The 18,238-nt window shown below is 39.7% G+C and overlaps 2 protein-coding genes across 2 annotated transcripts in view; one reads left to right on the forward strand and one right to left on the reverse strand.

Annotated features, from left to right (window-relative positions):
• Nucleotides 1-10,974: 10,974 nt before the first annotated feature.
• LOC118322538 (regulator of G-protein signaling 20) lies at nt 10,975-15,655 on the forward strand. The gene is made up of 4 exons (XM_035654249.1): nt 10,975-11,212; nt 13,853-13,936; nt 14,048-14,282; nt 15,245-15,655. The coding sequence occupies exons 1-4, from the start codon at nt 11,055-11,057 to the stop codon at nt 15,431-15,433; spliced, it is 666 nt and encodes a 221-aa protein (XP_035510142.1). The 5' UTR covers nt 10,975-11,054; the 3' UTR covers nt 15,434-15,655.
• A 1,186-nt stretch (nt 15,656-16,841) lies between these two features.
• Nucleotides 16,842-18,238, reverse strand: part of lypla1 (lysophospholipase 1) — a 3,646-nt gene continuing 2,249 nt past the window's right edge. Inside the window, exons 7-9 of the mRNA XM_035654237.1 lie at nt 17,822-17,923; nt 17,368-17,544; nt 16,842-17,272 (exon numbers count right to left, since the gene is read on the reverse strand). Coding sequence (XP_035510130.1) covers nt 17,213-17,272; nt 17,368-17,544; nt 17,822-17,923 — 339 coding nt within the window. The 3' untranslated portion in view covers nt 16,842-17,212. The remainder of the gene's footprint in view (nt 17,273-17,367; nt 17,545-17,821; nt 17,924-18,238) is intronic.

The following is an 18,238-nucleotide window of genomic DNA, read 5'->3' on the forward strand; positions in this document are numbered from 1 at the left end:
TGAAATCAAAGAGTCACTAAGTGTGTTTCCATCCAGCTTTTTTCCAATTTGTGCCTAAAAAACCTTGGTGGAAATGCAGAAAAAAGAGCCAAAATACCACAAATAAGTTGTACGCTTGGCTGAGGTGGCTAATATTTGCATAACAGTAGTGGGTGGAAAACATGCATAATTGGCAATTTATTTAGCTGTTTTTCTGGAAATTTCTGCTAAATTTGGATTGAAGCTTGGCTAACGATCAACTCACAATTGATGAAGTGGTCAGTACCTATCAAAAGTGGTTCAAGGGAGGAAAAGCGGTGAACCAGAGAGTGGTCTGATCCAACAGACGAGCTACTGTAGCTCAAACTGCTGAAAAGGTTAAAGCTGGTTCTGATAGAAAGGTGTTAGAACACACATTGCAGTATGCAACTATGATTTAGAAACTTGAAGCCACCAGTGCACAGACACTGAAAATGGACTTCACAGTGAAGACATCTTGTGTCCAGCAGCAAAACTTTGGAAATAAACATTTGCATTTTCATAAATTCGGGGATTTTTAATAAGGTAGAAGGAGTAGATGCCTTTTTAAGCATTATTAATGTATCCTTTATAATATCATTTGTTTGTGGGGACAAAACATACATCAATTATTGTTCTAAGTAGACTATTTGTATGTCTTAATACATGTCTAGAGGGGATCTCTAAGTGAATCATCTCTTTATCTCTGGAAAAGACAAAGCCATTTCATGTCATCGGTAAAAGAAACTTCCTCTCTACAATTGATATCATTCTGTAAATAAAAATATGGAGATATTAAAATAGTAATTAACCGTAAACAGCGGTTAGCAAAGATCTTGAGTGACATTTAAGTTTTGAAGTCCTGGGGAAAGAAAAAACTGTGCCTTGAGAAATAAACATCCTATTTCTGCAATTAGACTCAAAAATCAAAAGAAAGACATTTTACGCTGAATAAGAATCACCATGACTCACTGTGCAGGATAAAAACCACAACAAACAACTAAAGAATCGTGGCTTTGGACATCTCAATGCAAAAAAGTACTAAAGCAGATTCTGCATCCATAAATAGAATTGACTTCCGAGCAGCTGTGAAGTTATCCAGTAAGCCACATTGCAGGCTCATACCATAAAACACTGCAGCACAACAGCTCTTTCCACTCCACCACCTTCACCCAGCCACCTTCCCTGTTAATACCTCTCTTTGGAACAATTCATTTACCTCTCCAGCCTCTTGATAATGAAGGAAAATTGATTCAAACGACAGCAAAAGAGCGGACTCCCTCTTTGGGGAGCTTTAAAGTTGACAAATAACTCGTCCATTTGTGCTATTTTTGGAGCAAGCTGGGATCCAAAGGAGCTTGCGGATTCAACAGAGAGCTAAAGAGGGAAGGAAAATTATACTTTTACCTAGATGTTATATTTATAAAAAAACATTTCTGTCATTAAAGCCATTTTTTGCTGTTGCCATGTAGAGGTGATGGAGTAAATGACCCGTTGCATGTGTGTAGGCATGTATCTGCCACCCGGAGGCCTCCTGCTCCTTTTGTCATAAACAAACTGCTGAAAATAAAAGGAAAATGCCAAATGGTGTTAGCTGTGAATTACCTACTGTGCTGTGGGCACTCGTGATGATGCAACCCGGCAGCTCTCCAGGCGGCAGAATAAAGGATCATAGAGCGACTGAGTGCGGGAGGGACTTTGCTTCCAGCATTAAAGGAAGGTACAGATATACGGTGCCAAAACACATTTGGTAAAAAACTAAGCTAAGACCGGAATCTGGCGGTATATTGTATATTGGATTTGCATTGCAAATTACTTGATTAAGATATAAATATTAATGCATATTTATAGATGATGAACAACAACAACCTAGCAAAACACATGAAAATGTTTGAACTATTATGGGTTTTTAAATAAAGTAAAGTTTGTGTGAGACAGATCAGTAGATTGCTTTGCTCTTGCAGCCTGTGCAGAAAGCAGAGTACAGTATCTGTATTTTTAAGCATCATTCAGGTTCAATAACAAAGATATTTTTTGGTACAATAAAGGCATAAAAAAGAAGGCATTACAACACATTTCTATCCATATTTCTATTTGATATTGAGCCTGAAAACTTCCATACTGCTATAGCTACTATAGCTACTGGGGAAATGAAAGTAATACGTGCAGCTTCTGGTAACACAGGAGGCAGTTTAACATCTACTATATCTCTCTCCGGTAATGAATGAAGAAGATGAATCCCTGACAAATCCTAAAATATGAAACCAACTGGCATGAAGTAGATGGAAGGACAGACACCATTCTTTTTATTGCCTCAGTGCAGCAGTATATCAGCAAGCCATCACTGTCCAATTATTTTGGAGGAACACGTTCCATTTCTCCCACCCTTCATTTTATTCCTGAGAGATTTCTAATTAGTTGCAGTATTTTCCAAGTCGCTGTCTGCAGGAGACGAGTTAAGCCTTGAAACAGAGTAATGGATGTGGAAGAACATTAAACCTTTACTGGCTTCCAGATAGACGTTAAATACAGCCGGCACCCACCTGACTGGCTGTGCTGAAGACACCAAGACGTGTGGTGTGTATAGGATGTATGAGCGCCTGGAGACCGAGAGGAGGTGGATGCAGGACTCCAGTTTATCATGACAACTGGGTGACTCCACCAGGAACCAGAGGGTGATCCACCAAATTGTTTATGTTCCCCAGGTGTTTGAAGAAAAAAAATCAAAGAATCAGCGAGACCAGCTTTTTCCAATGTTGTATTTTCAAGTGTTTGCCTTTAGACTTCCTGTGGACGCTGGTGGTGTTTGGCAGTGAATGAGGCGTGAATATGATGCTACTCCAGCCTTCGTCACTCCATTACCTGCTCTCTGTGCCTCTCATTACAGCCTCTTCCCCTGGGAGTGCAGACACCACATGCACTCTGACTGCAGGGCTATTGTGTTAGATTATGCTAATGTCAGGTGTTCCTGTTAGTGTTCTCCCCTGAGTGTACTGTACAAGAAAATAGCACTTTAAATACTTAGAGGCGACAAAAGCAGTTGAAGGAGCATTTAAAATCACATCATATGTTATTGGACGTATGTCATTAGTCCTCCACAGAAAATCTGAATAATGGATTGAATTTATTTAAACACTAGGACTGGATTATGTAAAACATGTTGATTCATTTAGTGCTTTATGTCTATATGATTTACTGATTGGACTGTATGTTGAAAGATTTGAGTTCCAGTGCTTTTGGCCTGGAGCTGATTGTCATTGTCGGCTAAAAGCTTTAATAGTAGGAAATCTTAATGCATGATATTTTAGATCAGGGCTTCAACCACTTTGGTTTAGGCCTTGAAATTAGGCCTTAATTAGTGTCTACTCATGACCTATTATGAATGGTTATTACCTTAGTGTGGACATTTTTGAAGCCTGAAGAGGTAAAAGTAACAAGTGTTAAAAAATTAAGCAAAAATTCAGAAGAAAATTAAATAACAGATTTTTTTTTCACTTCGCTCCAATTTATCTTCCCCAGGTTGGAAAATTCTGCTTTAGACAATGTTTTCAACTGTGTGGCAACAGTTTGTGGAAGACCATTTCCTGTTTCAACACAACAATCCCCCTGTGCACAAAGTCCGAAAATGGTTTTCCCAGCCTGGTGTGGAAGAACTTAACCGGTCTGATCCCAGAAGCTCAACTCCATCCAGCACCGACTGTCAGCCAGACTTCATCTGCCGGCATCAGCGGTCGACCTCATCAATACTCTTGTGACAGCCAGGTTCAGAAATGTGGTGGAAAACCTTCACAGGAGAGTGGAGGCTGTTATTGCAGCAGATGAATGTCACATAAGGGTGTAATGCTTGTTTGTCCCCATGTTACTTGTTACTCTACAACATACACTATGCATGTGGAAATACAGTACAAGTCTGCGAGCAGGGATCTAGCAGATCTAAGAAGCTTTATTCACTATGCATGCAGGAGGAGCACATATTGTACAAAAGGAAGTCAGGAAACATACATTATTAATCCTGAAGTCCTGAATGAAAAATAAAAGTTTAATGCTCTTCTGCAAATCCTAGAAAGGTAATATTCATCATCGTGACTCCACCTCCCTGATGCAAAGAATCATATGCATGATGTTCACTCTGAGTGTCTGTCACAGCGTATTGCTTTCCCCCAACAAACTGCGAACAAACAACTCTTTGAAAATGACAGCTGTAACCAGAACTTTAGACATCGACGGGGGTCCTGAAGGAAAACCAATTATGACAAATGAAAGTGAATTAAGCTGAATGATGTCGCCCCTCTGTTGAGACATATGCAGATGGCGGTTTGTCTGTTTCTATCTCCGGCAGGCCAATGACAATACATATAGTATAGTCGCTTGCAGCTGGTTGAAATCATGGCAAAGCAATTTCCTCCAGTATGAAAGCTTTGCTCTGAGTTAAATTGGATATCAGCTGCAATGTATTGATGGTGGCAAAATTATTTCTAAATGTGCACTGAAGTTTAAATTGGAAAAAAAAACGAGTCATTTCAAGTTAAGCTTGACTCGATCAAATGCTGAATGCAATTTTAATTTGAGGTTTCAATTAATTCAGACCAATTAAAAGGCAGCAGGGTCTTATAATGACTAATCAAAAACTGTGCCTACTTGCAGTAACACTTTACTTTAACTCTATTTAGGGTAAATGAACACTTAAAGCACCTATAATCAATATTTTAGAATAAAAAAGCATCATATTACAATAAGAAAACAATGTGATAATAATAAAGATTTCACTCATAGCTGCTCTCTTCCACTTTACAGAGCTTTATAGTGAGTTTTAGCTCATTGCTTAGCTTTCTGGATGCATATTTAATGTTTTATTCACTCACCACTCTGAGACATAGACTTAGACTTCACTTCATTGATCCGTTTGGGATGGCTGCCTCAAGGAAATTGAATTTCCAGCAGCTTACAAAACACTTGTATAGAAAATAAAAGAGGTATAAAAAAATACAATATAAGATAAACAATAAACTTTAACTAAATATAGAAAGTAAACAATACACTTTTAGCTAAATATAGAGAGTAGAGATAAGAATAAAAGTAAAATAAAATCAAGTAATATAAAATCAAATAAAATAAATGTAGAGAACTGTATAGAGATAAATATATAGGACTGTATATGGCATTGTGTTTATTATACAGTGGATAAATGACATTAGCAGAAATTAGCAGTTAAATGATTGCACTTAAGCAGTGGATTAAGTTATTGCACAAAAAAGAAGAAGTGTCCAGGTATGTATGTGAGTAGATTATTATTGCACAGTGAGTGGCTACCACTCCTTCCCTTCTGTCCTCTTTACCCTATTTCCTCTCCCCCCCCGAGTGAGGATTGTAGAGTATGATGGCATGAGGGAGCAAAAGGAGTTCTTGAGTCTGTTGGTCCTACACTTGGGAAGGAGCAGCCATCAGGAAGCTTTTTACAGTAGAAAAACAGTAGGAAAAGCTCTTAAAAACCACTGTACACTGCCTGCTGAGGACAGGACAGCTGGTAGTTAAAGACTGGCTGGTGAACATAGTGGAGCATTGAGCAGCTGAGAGGTGTAGGTGTATTTTGTTACCTTTGGACACATCTAGGTTAGCTGCTTCACCGTTTTCAGGCTTTAAGCTAAGCTAATCATCTGCTGCCTGTAGCTTTGTATTTAACAGACAGAGTGGTAGTGGTAGAGTCTTCTCGTCTAAAAAGAATATGTGCATTTTCACAAAATGTCAAACTATTCCTTTCACAGTCAATTTAGTTAGCAGAACACAGGAGTTGCTGGTCAACTGCTGCCTCGGTCAGTTTGTTCGCTTCTTGTGTGACTTTGGTGTTTTAATATGTTATTTTGGATCTGAACTGTTGTTATTTGCTGCAAATCGAGGCGGCACTAACCAGCAACTCCCGTTCTGCTATCTAAATTGACTGCTTTTGTAAAAAGAGGTCTGGTGGCTTTGAAGACAGCAATATAACAGTTTCTTCTACATAACAGCAGCCAGTATTAGCTCAGTTGTCCTGGAGGGTGAAGTAGAAGTATTTTTTTTAAATACATAAACACTTTATTAATATATGTTAGATATAAAAGCACAGGAGAAATAGGTAAGTATTACAAGTAAGTAAAGTAAGTATATATTTTTCCTGCATTATTTTGTGTCAGTGTTTTATAAACCATGTTTTTATTGTTCATGTGCTGCTTATGAATTCAAAGTAAAGATGTTTAAAATAATGTGAATGTAATCAAATATCTGGACCGTCACTATAACTTTTTTGTCCTTCCTCTCCCATGGTTAATGACCTGCTTCTGCTGAGTCAGACTGATACAATTGGTTTGGGAAGGGTAAAAATAAATCTCTCAATCAGACCGTATGCTTCAACAGTGTAAGTGATTTATCTGAGGACATATCCAGATGTCCTCACCTCTCACCGTGTTGTGCAGCAGAGCCCCAATGTGCCTCCCATCTCACTCAGATATCCAACAGTCGAGCACGGCCAAGTTATGGGGTAAGAAAAAGCATTTAATCAACTGGATAAAAAATGAAGAGGAGTCATTACAGCAGAAACCTCTGTGGCTCTGCGATAAACTCTGGAGGGAGGCTCACACTGTGTAACGCAAAAAAAAGGGGGTGAAAACCGATTGCTTTTGAGCCTCAACTTATTAAAAGATTTTCACTCACTGCCAAAAGCAGGAATAATGACTAGTAATGAATCCAGCTTCAGAATGGGAAAATGGGAAACATAATAACCAGAGTGAATGTAACTGCACATATCCACTGAGTTGTAAACGGCCCGAGCAGACAGCCGGGTTGGCTGATTTACCGAATGTGTTCTGGAAGGCTGGATTTTCTTTCGTCCAAGGATGCAAGCTCTGAAACTGATACCGTATTGAATTCAGAAAACGATACACATACAGTAGAGCTAGATTTGCTGACAGTATATATAGGTGAAAAGATTAAAAGATTCACGTGTATGCTTATATGTTTCAGGGATAGATTACACCATCTCTTCAGGGAGCATGGGGTCCATTTAAGAGGCAATTCCTTTCAAAGATTTCTACAGCTATGAGATGTATGATTTATTATAAAGGCTTTGAGAGGGCGATTTCTCTGTATATTGAATTTGTTTTATAGCTCACACACACAAAGTGGAAGGCGATGGATATTCCTCCTGTGCCGCAATCACCATTTAGCATATTTCCAATGGCGTATTTGCAACTTCAGCTGCAGACGGGTAATCTCATTCAACAATATGTGCTGTGCAGTGAACTCTGGGAGCAGGAATTCGAAAATGTATTCAATTTGATTAGTTTTCCTCCTCTATGTGTGTGGAAGATAGTATATATGTATATATGTGTGGCTGCACTGCAGTGAGATACAGAAGTTCTGCTTTGGTCAGATTATCCAGCGTTATAACACTGAAGTAACACTTTCATGAAGGGATAGTTGCTGTCTGTGACTACAAACAAACAGCATCTAAAATTAATTTAACACTTTTAATTAGTGATCAGTTTACTCGTGTAGAACGGATCTTGGGGGGTTTTGACAAAATGAGGAGTTTTACATACATAAATTAAACATGACCGGTTATTTAAGGCTGAGTCTGATATTTTGAACTCACTGTATTTAAAGTTTTGGCTTTTTCTGGTGATAAACAAATTCAATTAAACAGCATTTCCGTAGCGGAAGAAGATCTTTCACTTGATTAAATATAAAAATACTCCACAGACGACACACATAAAGTACTGGTTCTGCAGATTCTCATATATTACCTTATTAGATTAAAGCCTGTTGTATTTATAGTTGCAGCTAGTTGAGTTGGAGCACATTTTGAACCGCTTTATATACAGTTTTGTCCAGTGGTTCCCAAACTAGGGTTCAGCCACCTCCAGAGGGTCGCAGGATAAAACTGAAAGGTTGTGAGGTGATTAATCGAGTAGAAAGGAAGAAAATTTATATATTATCAATCAATATTACCTCTTAAAAACATCCTCTTTTAGAAGCAGAGGTCTAAAATCAACAACAAAAGGTGTTTAAGTCCAGAATAGAGCTAAAACAATTAATCCATTAGTCAATATACAGGAAATTAATCAGCAACAAATCAATAAGTCTCTTTTTTAGGCAAGAAATGGAAAAAATAAATCAGCAATTAACAAATCAAAAGTGAATATTTGCTGCTTTTTCTCTGTTTTATACCCAAAGATATTTGGACTATTGCACTGTGGGAATCTTTCATGATTTGCTGACATTGTTTATACAAACGATCAATAAGTCAATCAAGAAAATAATCCTCACATTATTCGATAATGGAAATAATTATTATGTATTGTGAGGTGATTAATCTGTTGGAGAAAGTTCATATTTGTGGAATTTTCTGTATAATTTGACCTCTTTGGTTAAATAAACAGTTCAATGAAGCCATGTGAGAAGTTTAAACGGTAAATGTCTCTTTGATGTAACGTCTCATAAACATCTGAAGTGGGACAAGGGGCCAAATACAACTTAATAACTACTAACGATGGCTGTCAGATAAATGCAGTCCAATATAAACTGACTTCAATGGGAAAACCTACTTAACATAAACCTTCTCCAAGGAGTTTGTAACTGGTTAATACTGATGACTCTATATTATATATTTAAGTTATTCTTAATGCCTGCCACTATGTCCGGATTCCCCTTGAAATCAAATGAAACGAAGCAGTGTAAACACTTCTGCTTTTGTCCACAGGGGTCGCCAGAAATCAACACCTGTTGCTGCTTTTATAGTCTCAATAAATTTCCACCACAGCAAGCATTTAGACTGTAAGTTTAACTTAACTGAAAGAAGAAAAAAAGAAATAGAATAGGTTTCATTTATTATTCATAAATAAATAAATAATCTCAAACACTTTTGCTGGTTCGTCAGAAATGTCTAAGAGAGGTGGAGTTCGCTCAGGAGGAGCTCATTCGATCCATTTCTCCGGCCCTGCGGGGAGCCCGAGTGCACCACACTGGCTCACCCTCCACACACACACACACACACACCAACACCACACACACACACAGAGAGAGAGTCCTGAAGGCCAAACAGAGACCATGCAGTGTTTTTGGTTTATAATTCAGTTTGAAGAATCTCTGTTTTTTTGTCTTTCACTCACATCATCAGGTTTTAACTCTCTGGAACTTGTTTTCTTCATCCTTTTTTCTGGGCCCCAGCAAATAGATCCCCCCCACACACACACACACACTTTCCACTATGCGTGTTTAAATGGATCGCTACTGCCCTCTGGTGGCCGCATGCGGTACTGGCTCTCCAGGGTCGCATGAGGGGGAGATGAAGATGCACATGCGGGGAATTTGGGGTTTCCAGATGTTTGGATGAATTATTCAGAGCCTCGGCGTCCAGAACTTCTTCCCATCCACCCATGTCAAGTTTAAAAGGAATGCATTTCCAAAAACCTGACAGCCTGACAGCCAGGAATCATGAAGCTGCCTTGCAATATTGATTCATTCCTGAATTGCTATGCTGTTTTATGAATGATCCCTCATAAGGGTTTAATTGTGGGAGCAAAAAATAGGTAATTTCATCATAATTTAGTGGAAAGTGAACCCCAATACCTGAAACTGCATTTATAACACAACAACAACGTATCTCCAAACAGAGAGTTACAGACCAGTAATCAATAATCTAATATCTAAACATCATCTGTGCATCTATGTGATCGTCTGTCAGCCTCCGTCTGTGCAGAAGAGGCACATTGTGTCCTGGCCGTTAACGCACGGCGCAGAAAAATCTTCACACTTTGCAGGAGACGCATGCGCGTAGAGGAAAACCCAACTGGTTTGTGTCAAGTCGAGGCAGACGGATGTGATCGAGCCAAAAATCACCTGTATTCTGGCATTCATGGTGACACAGTGAGTACACGTTTATGTTAGACTTTTCCGGACCGTGAAGGCCTCTCAGAGATCAGCGTGAACCCTCGCGTTTGTGCATTTATTTAGGGGGGAGAGAGAGAGGGGAGAGAGGATGGGGGGGATAAGGCGGATGAATTTCAGGATCCAGTGAGGCTGGAGCATCTTCATGTGGATATTCCAGCAAGCAGAAATAGTCAGGATTCATCTTCATATTGTGATCTGCCACCAAAAGGATAAAAAATCATCAAATATTTGCTGCTGCTTTTTCTTTTTTTTTCTTTTTTTTTTTTGCTGCTGCTTTGCTTTGAAAGAAAGAATCTTCAGACTGTAAATTATCAGCTCATCTGATCAAATAATTTCATTATGTTTCTATAAATGGCTGCATGCTTCTTGCTTCAGGGGGCTTGTCTTGAATCGACCATCATGTGTGTGTGTTTGTGTGTGGATGTGTGTGTGTGTGAGTGTGCATCCTCCCGTGAATGCGACTGATGGATGCGATTGCTGCGGTCCAACAGTAACGCCTTGTCGCTATCATTACTGCTCATCCCTCATAGACACACAGAGAGAGGAAGAGGAGAGGAAGAGATGAGGAGAGGATAGAGGAGGAGGGCGGTTGTTGCTCATCACAATTTGGTTGTGTTACATTCAGCATGATCCAACAGACCGGTAGGACATTTGCCATTGGCTTTTTACGAGCAATTTGCATTGGCCGATATATGAGCACCTAAACGCACCATACGCCTCGTTTCTTGAGTATGAAAATAAATAAATAAATAAATAAATAAAAAATAATGTCGATTTATTGACGTTGCATTGCACAGGAGTTGACCCCACGCGTCATGGTCGTGAAGTGGCCGCGCATTCCGCAGGACCTTCCGATACTGGTGGTTGCATTTGGCCATCATCATTAACAGGATGTGCGATTGCTTTATCGATCAGGTTTAATTCATTCTCTCTTCTTTTAGAGGGGGGGGCTTCCTGGGTCTGCACGGCTCCTGTCAGATCTTTAATCTCTTGTGATTTCTTGCATTTTGTGATTTTGTGTGTGTGTGTTCATGTTCCATCCTAATGCGGTAATAATCTTCCAGTAAACCCCTAACCCCCTAACCCACCCTCCTCCCCTGGCCTCCTCTCACTGTTGGTCTTTCTCCTCGCAGTCCATGGGCTCAGAGCGGGTGGAGATGCGTAAGAGACAGATGCAGGTTCATGAGGAAGCAGCTGCCAGTGTCCTCCAAGCGCGCCACAGAATGGGAAACACCCCCACCAACGCCTCAAACGCCTGCTGCTTCTGCTGGTGCTGCTGCTGTAGCTGCTCCTGGTAATAACACAGCTTCTTCCCACACAGCAGGGCTGGAGACAGGGAGATATGTGGTCTAAGGCTCCTTTACTGTCTCCAGCGAAGCCTTCTGAATGTCTGTTTTCTCCTGGAGAGAGGTTGAAATGATGCTGCTGCTCATTTGCTACCCATTCATCCATTATAGATACCTGCTTGTTCTTCATTTGTCAATGTTACCTCTTTTAGAAGATACAAATACCTCTTCTTCTAATTTATATAAGATTATATAGCTGCTGTACTGTGTTTCTGAGGATAAATGCCCCTGTTTAAGAACCAGAGTGGCCCAGAGAAGAGCTGGAATTAGTTAATATGCAGGAAATGCAATAATTCAACATGCTACTTTTAAAGGCAAGAAATGGCTAAATTAACAAATCAAACGTGAATATTTGCTTCTTTTTCTCTGTTTTATACCCCAAATATCTTGGTGCTGTCAGACAAATTAAGGCATTGTGGGAATCTTTTGTGATTTTCTGACATTTTCTATACAAAATAATCAATCAGTTAATCAAGAAAATAATCCGTAGATGAGTTGATGATGGAAATAATCTTTAATTGCAGCCCTAGTCTACATTCTTTTGTTGAGTCTTTCGTTCATGCTTTGGAAAATGTTGGCACTACATTAGATGAGTCTACGCTGGTGGAACATTTTCAACACGTGTGAGTTTAATGATGTATTTGATCAGAGGAATTCTATAGGCAGAAATTTTGTTTTCCAGATTTGTAATTTCTTCTTTTTTTCTTTTTTAAAAGTCCAGTGGAAAATCACACATTATGTACTAGACACTTAAAAAATAATATGACATAGCAGCATACTGCATAATTTTATAACACGAAGATCTCCCTCTCGGCCTCATTTAGTAGTAGCAGCTCAATAGCGGATATGACCTCCTTCTTGCTTCCATCCTCCCACCCATTCAACAACACCACAGCCCACGCCATCATCCCAGAAAAACAGAAACACAGTGGTCCTGTGACCCGCACTGGATCTCATTGAACGGAGGCCTCAGGGGTTTTAATCTGTTTTGGACTCATCAACCGTTTACTTGTGCTTCCTCTGAGAACAGCCAACCTGTTGTGTGCAGAACATGGCCATGTTAATTCACTCCACTGGGGATGAGTAATACGTTTTGTCTCTACATCTGTATCAATTCCATCTAATTGTTGCACAGCTACAACAGCCACATTCCCAGATGGGATGGCTCACAGTGGACTCTCACCTGAGCCAATTAGTCCACAGCCAGCTGCTACATCAGGTGTTGGGGACATTTTAATTACGCACTGGAGATCCCCACAGGATGATGTGGACAGTTGACACACTTAACTATTTACGCCAACGTTCCCAACGTTCCCAGTAGATCACCTTGAATCTTCTGTAGGTGTTCTGTTACTTCAAACATGGAACAAACAACATATTTGATTGATTGTTACGCTGTAGTTGATATGTGACAATGTTGTTTCTGGGGCTGTTTTCATGGTTCGGGCTACACTTGTGTTTGACATTTTGGAAAAGGCCAAGTTCCTGAGTCTTTGTTGGGTGCCTGGAAACCCGACTCCAGGAGGCGCCAAGTGTTATTTTTACTCTGTAATTTTGTATGGATTAATCAAACGAGATATTACATGTTAATACTGAGCTTCAGAGGCGCTGGTAGGCGTCTTTTGTTACATTTGGACAGGGCCAGGCTAAGCTAACTCTCTGTTGGCTCCATAGACTGAAACAAAAACGGACGTATAGTCTCTTTGACGTCACCCATATGTTTCTGAAGAGCCGTTGTGAAGCTCAGTGTGGTCGCCATCTTGGCAGTCCTAAGTATTTAGCTATAGAGACCAAAACCATTTTTTCTTATCAGGCTGTAAACATGTTTATTTCTGCTGTAAAGTTGGGCATTTTAATATCCAGCCTCAAGTGGCAGTTCAAGAAACTGCAGTATTTTGATATTTCCGTGCCAGTCACAGAGGTTTACCGTTTGGTTGGCTCTGATTTCATACAGACATGAGAGTGGCATCAAGATTCTCATCTCTCTCGCAGCAAGGATGCACAAAAAACGCATTTCCCAAATTGTCAAACTGTTCCTTCACAGGAAATCTTACAGCTATAGTTTGAAATGATGTTTTAGACAATAGCATGCTCCAGTAGTTTGGGGGAAGCTCTTTCCTGTTTTAACTTGACAATGACCCTGTGTGCAAAGTCTAATCTGTTAGAAAAACACTTTTTTGGGAGCTAAAAACTTCACTGGCCTGAGTCCTCACCTCAACCCATCAAACATCTTTTGGATGAAATGTAACATCAACTGTGAGTCAGGACCCCAAAATCAGTGCCCAACCTTCAGTGAAGACTTATATATGTATATTAATACCAAAGGTTTAAGAATGAGTAGCTCAAAAATCACTTAAGAGTTTAATGTCCAGTTGTCCACATACTTTTGACCATGTAGTGTATCAAGTGTGATTTCATGTTCTAACCCACTGTTTTATTTTTAGTAAAAAAAAGGATGACATTAAGAGACTTGAGTTATTTTAAATGTTCGGTTTCTGTATCCTGGTGCCAAGTCAAAACTGGATGACGAGCTATTTATGGCCTGTTGTTCGAAGCAAAACCAGTTTCTTTGTGTTTTTTCCCTCCAGTTTGACTGTGAGGAGTGAGGATGAGACAATACAGAGGTCCACTTTTGAGCACAGGACAGAGGGAACCACTAACTGTGAAGAAAGGTAATGGCACTGTGACCCTTCCAAGAACCAGTCTTTTTATATGATGTGCCATTACTGAGAAAATTAAATAACAATGAACCAATATGTGCGCTGTTCTTTTTTACTTTTAAGCCCAAAGCCTACTCTGGAAGACGCTCGCTCCTGGTCAGTGTCGTTTGAGAGGGTGATGAAAAGTGCAGCGGGTCGCGGCTGCTTCAGGCAGTTCCTGCGGACAGAGTTCAGCGAGGAGAACATGATGTTCTGGCTCGCCTGCGAGGAGCTCAAAAAGGAGACCAACAAGACTGTGGTGGAGGAGAAAGTCCGTCAAATATACGAGGACTTCATCTCAATCCTTTCCCCTAAAGAGGTGAGCCGCCAAGGCTACAATGACTACAGTGCTGAAATTATTAGAATAATAGTCGATCGACAGAAAATCAATCATCAACTAATTAAACAATCTAATTATAATGAAGTAAGTCATTAATCAAGGAAAAATGCTTTCTGGTGTTAGGTTCTTAAATGTGAAGACGTGCTGCTTTTTTCTGTTTTATATCAGTGTGCATTTAATGTGTTCGGGGGACTGTTTTAAAGACATTATCTCAGGCTTTAGGAAATTGTGGTAGCCATTTTCCAGTATTGTCTGACATCTTACAGAATTAACAAGATTAAAATAATAATTTAGGACTGCAGTTAATTCTCATGATGGGTTAGGGTGAATTTGTTTTGTTCATACAATGTCAGAAAAAAAGACGACATCTTCAAATTGGTTGTTAACTGTCTGACCAACAGTCCGACCAACAGTCCAAAATCCCCCAAAATATTAATTTAAAAAAGTAGTTTAGAGGCTCTGGTGGAGATACAGTAAGTCCTCTGCATCTTGTGATCCTTTAGAGGCCCTGATAATTGTTAGGTGGTATGCCAGTAGTCCGAAAAAATGTCCCATTGGGCCAATTGCTGACAGGTAGTCAGCAGGCCATTGCTCCGAAGGCCTGCATAAATACACACTCTGGTGTCACCAACTTATGTAAGTAACTTAACTTACATAACTAATGTACTTATTCTAACCCAAATACACTAAGATAAAAATACTTCGGAGCAGCGGGGCTGTCTGAAAATCAACTTTCGGGTCCAACGATCAGTCCCCAAACATTACTATCCATGCTAGCTAAACCTGACGATGCAATCAGGAGGAGGGCAGAAACTGGGCATTCAGATACCCTTTAATTTATTATTGGTGAACAAACTGATCAATCAACTAATGGTTTCTGGATCTCTATACGACGTGTGTGCATTTAACCGAGCTGCAACAATCTGCTTCATCTTCTCCAGGTCAGCTTGGATTCTCGCGTCCGAGAGGTGATAAACCGCAACATGCTGGAGCCGACCTCGCACACGTTCGAGGACGCTCAGCAGCAGATCTACACGCTGATGCAGAGAGACTCGTACCCCCGCTACATAAACTCAACTGCGTACACAGATCTGCTGAAGAGCCTGGAGGAGCCTCCCCCTGAGCCATAGACTCTCCACTGCCACACACTTAGCTTTTCAAAATGGCGCATGCGTCCCACCCGAAGGAGTTTTGTGTTCCTGTTGGAGTCCTGCTATTTAGAGAAAAGACAGACAGGAAAATGAACACTACTTAAAACCGGTCTTTATCCAGCTGTAACTGCTGTTTATTTACCCATGATTAGCTTACCAAAATACTTGGAGCAAACAAGAACAAATGCTACATCCAGCATCAGTTACTTGTTCGAAAACATATCTATATTTTTATATATTCCCTAGCGCTTGACATTGCACTTTTCTACCTTGTTTAATGAGGGAACGCATGTATCTGTGAGCACTGCATTTGTATTTAGGTATATTGTGAGCCTTAATGCATATCCAGTTCTTGTAGAAACTAGTAGGTTTTATTTAACAGTAACTTAAGAAGAAGGAAAGTGCCTTGGAATAAGATCTTCTACAATAGCACCTTTGGTCTAACATGAATGGTGCGACAATGACTTCATATGTTGGTGCTTTCAGCTCTTCTCAAAGATTAAAGTTTTTACAACTCAACGAGCTGATACCCGGAAATAGATCTTGTCTGTGTGTTTCAATACTGTGATATTAGTCATATTATATTTAATTTAAACAAAACAGGGAAAAAGAAACTGAATACATGACCATGACCACTGATATATTTGTGTATTTAAAAAGGAATTTGTGTGAAATAGCTATTTGAATTCTCACAAATTTAATAAAGCACAATCGTATGTTGTTCTTGCTCTTGTGTGTTGTCAACATTCACATAATCAATATTCTTTCCTATGATACACGGAAATGCTTTATATTTGCATATTAAGCTGCATTAATATTGAACTTTTGAAAGGGACCTATTATGCTTTACCCCCGGGAGTTGGCCAATCAGGTAACAGAGGTAGATCTTAAAGAGACAGGAGCTAAAAACAGCTTCAGAGAGCTGCATAAAGGGTCCGTATAAGACAAATAAGGATTTTGTTGAACTGTGAATCATGCAGAATAAAAATATACAGCTGGAAATTAGCATAATAGGTCCCATTTAATGTTATTTTTGCATATGTGCTTTGTTTGAAAATGCTTTTTGTTAAGATTTTGTGTAACTAATGAGATATTCTACAGATTAGAGCTGCAAAAAAATTATTATTCCCATTAAAATTAGCTTATTTTTTCAATTCATGTCAAAAATACTGAAAAATCTCCATCACATGTTACAACAAATCCAAAATGCCAGAATGTTACAATTACAATCATTTTAAAAAAAAGGAAGAAATCTGGAAATTTAAGAAGCTGGAAGTTTGTTTTTTTCTTCCTAAAATTCCTTAATTAAATCTGTTAACTAACCAACTAATAAACTTGTTTCAGCACTACAACACAGAGGCTACATTAATAAAAAATAAAATAAAAGAACATTTAACAACAGGCCATTTATTGTGAGATAGTCGGTATTAAACCATATAGCCCTAGTCATTCCAATACATACGTTTCCCGCAGGAAATGGCTTGTCTCAATGTCAAATATCTTAACAATCAAGCAACTAATGTTACTCTACTGTAACACTGAGTACTGGTGTGTGGCTCCAGGTCAGGGTGCAGCATCGTTTACAGTCATGCCTGCCCCGGGCTAACGTGTAGCCCCAGTCCTGTCTGGCTCTAAGAGTAGCAGCGTGGTTTTGTTGTCAAGTAAGTCAGTGGTTCCTCAAGTCCGTGGAGTCCCCTCACTGGAGTCAAGCCCAAAGGACTCAGATGTTGCTGTGCGGTCGTGCGTCTACTCCGGAGTTCACTCGTTGCTGATGGCAGGAAGCTGCTTCTCTATGAATCGTTTAACATCCACCATTTCCTGCACGGATACAAAATAAGACAACATATATATTTATACAATACAGGACGCATGCTGGAGCTCCAGAGTCAACTTGTTCCCAGCCACACACTGACCTCTGGACAGGCGCTGTGAGGTAGACCTCGGTACGACTTGAAGGTGATGTTGGACGGATTGATGAGGCTTTTCATCTTCTCGGCTGTCTGGCTGCCAAACATAAAGGGGACCAGGGGGTCCGAATCCCCGTGGCATTGTAGGACATGCATGTCCTTGTTAGCACTGTTGGCGGAGGCCTGAGAATAGAAGAGATTAGGATTATTCTTATTATCTGATTATGACAGATTATGTCTTGGCTATGGGATATCCCTAAACCGTAATTCAAGAAAAAGAAACTGAACATAAGGGGCCACAGTTCTGAGGAAATAAAAGATGAAACATTACATTTTAGACAAAATTAGGAATCTGAGCTTTCAGGTGAACAGTTCCTTTAAATGTATGTTTTAGTATTTACTGAACTACTTCATTAGTTAATTTAATTTGCAATTTGCGTCGTGTTTAATTTTTTTTTACCTGAGGGAAGGACTTGCGGAGAGGGAGCCAGCAGCTGAGAGCGACCACACCGGCTAGCTTCTGCTGGGTTGTCAAAGCCGTGTAGAGAGACAGTGCTCCACCCTGGAAAACACAAAACAAACACATTTTTGTACAAAAATACTCATCAAATAGCTCTTGTGCCTATTATTAACGGACAAAAGGCATAAAAGAATCAGCATCCAAAGAATTCAAGATTCAAGATTCAAGAATGGAGGGAATTTCATTTTTGCATTAAAACAAACACACCCGGTTTCTTTACTTATTCTTTGGGATTTAACTCATTTGAAATGTGTCCATCTGTTATTAAATGCTCACATCTTCTGCTCTGTGTGTGTGTGTGTGTGTGTGTGTGTGTGTGTGTGTGTGTGTGTGTGTGTGTCTGTTGCTGCAGAGCTA

This window comes from Morone saxatilis, unplaced genomic scaffold (assembly GCF_004916995.1).
Source record: "Morone saxatilis isolate NCDOM2014 unplaced genomic scaffold, NCSU_SB_2.0 Contig0, whole genome shotgun sequence".
Lineage (NCBI taxonomy): Eukaryota > Metazoa > Chordata > Actinopteri > Moronidae > Morone > Morone saxatilis.